Source organism: Triticum urartu, chromosome 7A (assembly GCF_056163025.1).
Source record: "Triticum urartu cultivar PI428250 chromosome 7A, HENAU_Tu73, whole genome shotgun sequence".
NCBI classification, from domain to species: Eukaryota; Viridiplantae; Streptophyta; class Magnoliopsida; order Poales; family Poaceae; genus Triticum; species Triticum urartu.
This window is the reverse complement of record NC_141879.1, coordinates 389927912-389938056: the sequence shown is the minus strand read 5'-3', so window position 1 is coordinate 389938056 and position 10145 is coordinate 389927912. Positions and strand designations below refer to the sequence as shown.

At 41.9% G+C, this 10145-nt stretch overlaps 1 protein-coding gene across 1 annotated transcript; it reads left to right on the top strand.

The window, feature by feature from the left end:
- The first annotated feature begins 2000 nt into the window (after window positions 1-2000).
- On the top strand, window positions 2001-2486 carry LOC147959699 (uncharacterized). The gene has a single exon (XM_087532849.1). The coding sequence runs from the start codon at window positions 2001-2003 to the stop codon at window positions 2484-2486; it is 486 nt and encodes a 161-aa protein (XP_087388975.1).
- Window positions 2487-10145: the final 7659 nt, after the last annotated feature.

Sequence of the window (10145 nt, the reverse complement as noted above, 5' to 3'; positions counted from 1 at the left end):
CATATTCTATGAAGATCTTTTATCCGTCAGACCGCATAACAACATATGTTGTTCCCTTTGTCATCGGTATGTTACTTGCCCGAGATTTGATCGTCGGTATCTCAATACCTAGTTCAATCTCGTTACCGGCAAGTCTCTTTACTCGTTCCGTAATACATCATCCCGCAACTAACTTATTAGTTGCAATGCTTCCAAGGCTTATGTGATGTGCATTACCGAGAGGGCCCAGAGATACCTCTCCGACAATCGAAGTGACAAATCCTAATCTCGAAATATGCCAACCCAACAAGTACCTTCGGAGACACCTGTAGAGCACCTTTATAATCACCCAGTTACATTGTGATGTTTGGTAGCACACAAAGTGTTCCTCCAGTAAACGGGAGTTGCATAATCTCATAGTCATAGGAACATGTATAAGTCATGAAGAAAGCAATAGCAACAAACTAAACGATCAAGTGCTAAGCTAACAAAAAGGGTCAAGTCAATCACATCATTCTCCTAATGATGTGATCCCGTTAATCAAATGACAACTCATGTCTATGGTTAGGAAACATAACCATCTTTGATCAACGAGCTAGTCAAGTAGAGGCATACTAGTGACACTATGTTTGTCTATGTATTCACACATGTATTATGTTTCCGGTTAATACAATTCTAGCATGAATAATAAACATTTATCATGATATAAGGAAATAAATAATAACTTTATTATTGCCTCTAGGGAATATTTCCTTCAGAATATAGGCATCACGTCCATGTCAAGTAGACCGAAATGATTCTGCATCTACTACTATTATTCCACACATCGACTGCTATCCATCATGCATCTAGAGTATTAAGTTCATAAATAACGGAATAACACATTATGCAAGATGACATGATGTAGAGGAATTAACTCAAGCAATATGATGAAAACCCCATCTTTTTATCCTCGATGGCAACAATACAATACGTGCCTTGCTGCCCCTACTGTCACTGGGAAAGGACACTGCAAGATTGAACCCAAAGCTAAGCACTTCTCTGATTGCAAGAAAAACCAATACAATTGGCCAAACCAAACTGATAGTTCAAAGAGAATTACAAAGATATCAAATCATGCATATAAGAATTCAGTGAAGACTCAAATAATATTCATAGATAAGCTGATCATAAATCCACAATTCATCGGATCTCGGCAAACACACCGCACAAAAGTATTACATCGAATAGATCTCCAAGAACATCGAGGAGAACATGGTATTCAAAATCAAAGAGAGAGAAGAAGCCATCTAGCTACTAGCTATGGACCAGTAGGTCTGTGGTAAACTACTCACTCTTCATCGGAAGGGCAATAGAGTTGATGTAGAAGCCCTCTATGATCGAATCTCCCTCCTGCAGGGTGCCGGAAAAGGTCCCTAGATGGGATCTCAAGGGTACAGAAGGTTGCGGTGGTGGAAAAGTGTTTTCGTGGATGCCGCTGTTGGTTTGGGGATATATGGGAATGTATAGGCGCAGAAATTAGGTCAGCAAGTGCACGAGGGGCCCACAAGGGTGGGGGCACGACCTACCCCCTGGGCGCACCCTCCGTCCTTCTGGCCGCCTCGTGGCTCCTCCGACTTCATCTCCAAGTCTCCTGGTTGTCTTCTGGTTCAAGAAAAATCATCGCGAAGGTTTTATTCCGTTTGGACTCTGTTTGGTATTCCTTTTCTATGAAACTCAAAAACAGGGGAAAATAGGAACTGGCACTAGGCTCTAGGTTAATAGGTTAGTCCCAAAAATAATATCAAATAGCATAATAATGCATATAAACATCCAAAACAGATAATATAATAGCATGGAACAATAAAAAAATTATAGATACGTTGGAGACATATCAAGCACCCCTCCCCAACCTGGACCCGGGGGCTGCCGGTCCATGCTCGGGGGCTGTCGTCCCCAACCCGGCCCCGGGGGATCCAGAACTTGGCCCGAGGACTGCTAATTCTGGCCCGGGGGCTCCTGAACCCGCCCCAGGGACCGCCATGCTCTACCCGGCCGCCGTTGCCCCTAACCCGGGGGCTGCCGCCCCAGAACCGATCTTGGTGGACGTCTTCACCGTGGTGACGGCTCCGTCATTTGCCCAGCTAATCTTAGCGTTCCTGGAGAGCGGAGTACTCCCCATGGATGCGACCGAGGCCCGGCAAGTGCGGCGTCGGGTGTCCGCCTACAGCATCATCAACAACGAGCTCGTCAAGCGCGACGCGACAAGTATGTTCCAGCGCTGCGTCGAGCGAGACAAGGGCATAGAGATCCTCCTCGACATACATCAGGGTGAGTGCAGGCACCACACCGCCTCCAGGTCCCTGGTGGCCAAGGCTATTCGCCATGGTTTCTACTGGCCCACGACCCCCAAAGACGCCGAGTCGCTCATCCTCAAATGCGAGGGTTGCCAACACTTCAGCAAGTGCAGCCGCCAGCTGGCTTCGGCCCTGCAAACCATCCTGATCACCTCGCCCTTCGCGGTCTAGGGCCTCGACATGGTAGGCCCCTTCAAGACTGCTCGGGGCGGCATGACACACTTGCTGGTGGTGGTCGACAAGTTCACCAAGTGGATCGAGGCGCGGCCAATCAAGAAGCTGGACGGGCCAACGGCCGTCTAGTTCGTCAAGGACATTGCGGTGCGCTATGGCATCCCGCACAACATCATCACGGACAATGGCACCAACTTGCCAAGGGCGCTCTAGCACAATACTGCTCCATCTCTGGCATCCGGCATGACCTGGCCTCTGTGGCTCATCATCAATCCAACGACCAGGTCAAGCGAGCAAACAACCTTATCCTATCCGGCCTCAAGCCATAGCTCGTCGAGCCCCTAATCCGATCACCCGACAGCTAGCTTTATGAGCTGTTAGTATCTGCAGCAAAGTGTTTAGTAGCAAAGTAATATGATAGTGGTGGTAGCGGCAACAATAGTAAAGACGGCAAAAGTAATGTTTTTGGTATTTTGTAGTGATTGTAACAGTAGCAGCGGAAAGTAAATAAGCGAGAACCAGTATATGGAAAACTCGTAGGCACCGGATCAGTGATGGATAATTATGCCGGATGCGGTTCATCATGTAACAGTCATAACATAGGGTGACACAGAACTAGCTCCAATTCATCAATGTAATGTAGGCATGTATTCCGTATATAGTCATACGTGCTTATGGAAAAGAACTTGCACGACATCTTTTGTCCTACCCTCCCGTGGCAGCGGGGTCCTATTAGAAACTAAGGGATATTAATGCCTCCTTTTAATAGAGTACCGGACCAAAGCATTAACACATAGTGAATACATGAACTCCTCAAACTACGGTCATCACCAGGAGTGGTCCCGACTATTGTCACTTCGGGGTTGCCGGATCATAACACATAGTAAGTGACTATAGACTTGCAAGATAGGATCAAGAACTCTCATATATTGATGTAAACATAATAGGTTCAGATCTGGAATCATGGCACTCGGACCCTAGTGACAAGCATTAAGCATAGCAAAGTCATAGCAACATCAATCTCCGAACATAGTGGATACTAGGGATCAAACCCTAACAAAACTAACTCGATTACATGATAAATCTCATCCAACCCATCACCGTCCAGGAAGCCTACGATGGAATTACTCACACATGGCGGTGAGCATCATGAAATTGGTGATGGAGGAAGGTTGATGATGACGATGGCGATGGATTCCCCTCTCTGGAGCCCCGAACGGACTCCAGATCAGCCCTCCCAAGAGAGTTTTGGGCTTAGCGGCGGCTCCGTATCGTAAAACATGATGAATCCTTCTCCCTGGTTTTTTCTCCCCGAAAGTGAATATATGGAGTCAGGGTTGAGGTCGATGGAGCATCAGGGGGCCCATGAGGCAGGGGGTGCGCCCCCACCCTCGTGGACAGGTGGAGGCACCCCGACGTGGATCTTCCTTCCAGTATTTTTTATATATTCCAAAATAATTCTCCGTTGATTTTCAGGTCATTCCAAGAACTTTTATTTCTACACAAAACAACACCATGGCAATTCTGCTGAAAACAGCGTCAGTCCGGGTTAGTTCCATTCAAATCATACAAGTTAGAGTCCAAAACAAGGGCAAAAGTGTTTGGAAAAGTAGATACGACGGAGACGTATCAACTCCCCCAAACTTAAACCCTTGCTTGTCCTCAAGCAATTCAGTTGACAAACTGAAAGAAAGAAAGAAAAACTTTTACAAACTCTGTTTGCTCTTGTTGTTGTAACTATGTCAAGGCATTATTCAAGTTTTCAGCATAGATCATAACTAACCACATTTGTAATAATTCTCAGGTCTCATAATTACTCATATCAATAGCATAATCAACTAGCAAGTCATAATAATAAATCTCGGATGACAACACTTTCTCGAAACAACCATAATATGATATAACAAGATGGTATCTCGCTAGCCCTTTCTGAGACCGCAAAACATAAATGGAGAGCACCTTTAAAGATCAAGGACTAACTAGACATTGTAATTCATGGTAAAAGAGATCCAATCATAGTCATACCCAATATAAATTAATAGTGATGAATGCAAATGACGGTTGTGCTCTCCAGCTAGTGCTTTTTAATAAGAGGGTGATGACTCAACATAAAAGTAAATGGATAGGCCCTTCGCAGAGGGAAGCAGGGATTTGTAGAGGTGCCAGAGCTCGGTTTTGCAATAGAGATAAATTGTATTTTGAGCGGTATACTTTCATTATCAACGTAACAACTAAGAGATGGCGATATCTTCCATGCTAAACACATTATAGGCGGTTCCCAAACAGAATGGTAAAGTTTATACTCCCCCTCCACCAACAAGCATCAGTCCATGGCTTGCTTGAAACAACGAGTGCCTCCAACATACATCAGGTCCCAGGGGGAGTTTTGTTTGCAATTAATTTTGATTTAGTTTGCATAAAGCATGGGACTGGGCATCCCGGTGACCAGCCATTTTCTCGTGAGTGAGGAGCGGAGTCCACTCCTCTTGAGAATAACCCGCCTAACATGAAAGATAAGGACAACCTTGGTTGATACATGAGCTATTCGAGCATACAAAACAGAATGTTTATTTGAAGGTTTAGAGTTTGGCACATACAAATTTACTTGGAACGGCAGGTAGATGTCGCATATAGGAAGGTATGGTGGACTCATCTGGAATAACTTTGAGGTTTAAGGGATTGGATGCACAAGCAGTATTCCCGCTTAGTACAGGTGAAGGCTAGCAAAAGACTGGGAAGCGACCAACTAGAGAGCAAAAACAGCCATGTACATGCATTAAAATTAATAAGCATTGGATGCAAGCATGAGTAGGATATAATCCACCATGAACATAAATATCGTGAAGGCTATGTTGATTTTGTTTCAACTACATGCGTGAACATGTGCCAAGTCAAGTCACTTAAATCATTCGAAGGAGGATACCACCCCATCATACCACATCATAATCATCTCAATAGCATGTTGGCACACAAGGTAAATCCTTATAACTCATAGCTAATCCAGCATGGCACAAGCAACTATGATCTCTAATTGTCATTGCAAACACGTTTATTCATGATAAGCTGAATCAAGAACGAGGGACTCATCATATTTACAAAAACACAAGAGGTCGAGTTCATACCAGCTTTTCTCATCTCAGTCAGTCCATCGTATATCATCATAATTGCCTTTCACTTGCATGACCGAACGGTGTGAATAATAATAAGAGTGCACGTGCATTGGACTAAGATGGAATCTACGAGCACTCAATAAACAGGAGAAGACAAGGCAATATGGGCTCTGGGTTAAATCAACAATAATGCATATAAGAGCCACTTCAACAATTTAATTATGGTCTTCTCCTACTGACCCCTAAAGAAAAGAAAAGAAATCAAACTATTTACACGGGAAAGCTCCCAACAAGCAAAAGAAGAATGGGAAATATTTTGGGTTTTTTTAGTTATTACTACTACAGCAGAAAAATAAACTACTACTATTTTTTTGGTTTTTCTTAAGGTTTAATCAAACACACAAGAAGAAAGCAGGAAAAAGAAAATAAACTAGCATGGATATTACAGTGAAAAAGTATGAGCACCGACATCTAGCAATGAGTGTGTGTGAGCATAAATGTAATGTCGGTGAGAAATACGTACTCCCCCAAGCTTAGGCTTTTGGCCTAAGTTTGTCTATGGCCACGGCTGGCCTAGCGGATATCCATAATAATAGTTGTTGGGGTCGTACTATGATGAGGAGGAATAGTTGGGATCATACTGATGTGCAACGGTTATCGCCTGCTGAGCTGCAGCATGGAGTCGAGCTGCCTCCGCTCTCCTCTCGTACTCTTCTGCCTCCTCTCTGGTAATAACATATTTTCTTTTTTTCTGTGAATCAAATAAGGCAGGAGCAAGGAGAGTAATACGGAAAACACGTCGTTTATCAAAAATTAAATGATATAAAGAGGTGATTCAGGCCTCTCAACAAACTGGTGCGAAGCCATAGAGTCATAATCTAAATATGGAGGAGGCAACTCTGTATCACCCTCACGAATGTCTATTTCAAGAAAATGAGCTAAGCGGGTTGCATAAATTCCTCCAAAGAAATCTCCATTATTTCTATTATGATGCAACCTACGAGCTACAATGGCTCCCGTATGATAAGATTGGTCTCCTAACACAGCACTCCTAAGAATGCTGAGATCAGGGACACACATGTGACATGCTTCATCCTTAGCTTTTATGCATCTACCGATGAAGAGAGCAAAATAATGTATAGCAGGAAAGTGAATGCTCCCTATGGTAGCCTGCGTTATATCTCTAGATTCCCCCATAGTTATACTAGCAAGAAAGTTTCTAAATTCAGATTTAGGGGGATCTCTAACACTACCCCATGATGGAAGTTTGCAAGCAGAAGTGAAATCCTCTAAGTCCATGGTATAAGATTTGTCATCAAACATGACTGAAGGAGAATTACGCGAAGATGAATACTCAAACCTCCTCACAAATGAACTTGTGAGATCATGATACTGGGGGCATTTGTTAGCCTCAAAATCCTCAAGACCGGCATTGCACAAATATGCTTTGAATTCTTCTTTAATTCCCGCACGGTCCATAAAATTTTCCGACGGCCATTCGCAAGGCCGTACTGGAGCGTCTCTTGATGGATCCTCGTCAGCATCGCGCATAGCAATCCTGGGTCCTTGCTTCTTAGAAGAACCACCTTGGAACATCTTCCTAAGAATATTGCTTTTCTCTGAAAAATTCTGAAATTTTTAGTAACTTCAAAATAAAAGTAAACCAAACTCAATAATATTGATAGCAACTACTCCTACAAGTGCCTAGAGCCTATATCAAGCATTAGAACTACTTAGAACCATATAAATTTGACATGCAAGCTCAAGAACATGGTCACCTATGCAGCACAAATTTGCAAAGAATAAATCACTAGAACAAAAACTAATTGGACCAATGGAGGAGTCACATACCAAGGAACAATCTACCCAAGCAGTTTTGCGAGAGGTGCTTTGAGCAAGGAGATCAAAAATCACAGCAAAAGTGGCTGGAACTCGTGCTTGAGTTGGTTTTTCGGGTTTGTGTGAGACAGAGGAAGAAGATGGGTGCTGGGATAAGTGGAGGAGGGCCACCATGGGCCCACGAGGCAGGGGGGTGCGCCCTAGGGGGTGCGCCCTAGGGGGGGCGCCCACCACCCTCGTGGCCAGGTGGCAGCTCCTCCCGCGGTAATTTTTGCACAGTAAATCCTCAAATATTCCCGAAAAAATCATATTAAATTGGCATGGCATTCTGAGGACTTTTATTTTTGGGATATTTTTATATTGCACGGATAAGTCAGGAAACAGACAGAAAAATACTATTTTTACTTTATTTCTACTAATTAACAGAAAATATAGAGAGGGTACAGAAGTTTGTGCTTCTAGTTTCATCCATCCCATGCTCATCAAAAAGAATCCACTAATAAGGTTGATCAAGTCTTGTTAACAAACTCATTCCGATAATCATGAAACCGGAGAAATTTCGAATAACACTAAGTTACCTCAACGGGGATATGCACATCCCCAATAATAAGTATATCATATTTCTTCTTGACAATTGGTAGAGGAAATTCAAAACCTCCAAATATAATCTATGGAACCAATAGAGTTGATACTATGAACTTGAGAATGTTTCCTCGGAAAGTGTACCATATGCTCATTACCATTAACATGAAAAGTGACATTTCCTTTGTTGCAATCAATAACAGCCCCTGCAGTATTAAGAAAAGGTCTTCCAAGAATAATATACATACTATCATCCTCGGGAATATCTAGTATAACAAAGTCCGTTAAAATAGTAACGTTTGCAACCACAACAGGCACATCCTCACAGATACCAACAGGTATAGCAGTTGATTTATCAGCCATTTGCAAAGATATTTCAGTAGGTGTCAGCTTATTCAAGTCAAGTCTATGATATAAAGAGAGAGGCATAACACTAACACCGGCTCCAAGATCACATAAAGCAATTTTAATATAATTTCTTTTAATGGAGCAAGGTATAGTAGGTACTCCGGGGTCTCCAAGTTTCTTTCATATTCCACCCTTAAAAGTATAATTAGCAAGCATGGTGGAAATTTCAGCTTCCAGTATCTTTCTTTTATTAGTAATGATATCCTTCATATATTTAGCATAAGGATTTGTTTTAAGCACATCAGTTAATCTCATACGCAAAAAGATAGGCTTAATCATTTCAGCAAAGCGCTCAAAATCCTCATCATCCTTTTTCTTGGATGGTTTTGGAGGAAAAGGCATGGGTTTCTGAACCCAAGGTTCCCCTTCTTTACCATGTTTCCTAGCAACAAAGTCTCTTTTATCATAACGTTGATTCTTTGATTGTGGGTTATCAAGATCAACAGCAGGTTCAATTTCTACATCATTATCATTACTAGGTTGAGCATCATCATGAACATCATCATTAATATTTTTACTTGGTTCATGTTCATTACCAGATTGTGTTTCAGCATCAGACATAGAAATATCATTTGGATTATCAGGTGGTTCAACAATAGGTTCACTAGAAGTTTGCACAATTTTATCATTTTTCTTCTTCTTCTTTTTAGAAGAACTAGGAACATCAATATTATTTCTTTGAGAATCTTGCTCGATTCTCTTAGGGTGGCCTTTAGGATACAAAGGTTCCTGAGTCATTCTACCAGTTCTAGTAGCCACTCTAATAGCATAATCATTTTTCTTACTATTCATTTCATTAAGCACTTCTTTTTGAGCCTTAAGTACTTGTTCTACTTGAGTGGTAACCATAGAAGCATGTTTGCTAACAAGTTTAAGTTCACCTTTAATATTAGCCATATAATCACCCAAGCGTCTAATCATATAAGCATTTTCTTTTAATTGTAAATAAGCATTGAAGTCGTCTTGCTTAAACATAAAGTTATCAAACTCATCCAAGCACTGACTAGCAATTTTAGTAGGAGGGACTTCAGCTTTATCATATCTATAGAGAGAATTTACCTTTACTACCTGTGTTGGGATATCAGGATCAGGAGGTTCTTCAGTAAATAAAGAATTGAGATCATATGTTTCTTCAACAGGCGGTATATTAAGACCATGTATTTCTTCAATAGGAGGTAAATTCTTAACGTCTTCAGCTTTAATACCTTTTTCTTTCATTCATTTTTTTGCCTCTTGCATATCTTCGGGACTGAGAAATAAAGCACCTCTCTTCTTCGGAGTTGGTTTAAGAATAGGTTCAGTAATTCGAGCAGGAGATGGCTCAGGAGCTGGCTCAGGAGGTGCCCAATTATTTTCATTTGTCAACATATTATTCAATAGAATTTCATCTTCATCCGGTGTTCTTTCCCTGAAAAGAGAACCAGCACAACTATCCAGGTAATCTCTGGAAGCATCGGTTAGTCCATTATAAAAGATATCAAGTATTTTGGGTTTCTTAAGAGGATGATCAGGAAAAGCATTAAGTAGCTTGAGAAGCCTCCCCCAAGCTTGTGGGAGACTCTCTTCTTTACTTTGCACAAAGTTGTATATTTCCCTCAAAGCAGCTTGTTTCTTATGGGCAAGGAAATATTTAGCAGAGAAGTAATAAATCATATCCTGGGGACTACGCACACAACCAGGATCAAGAGAATTAAACCATATCTTAGCATCACCCTTT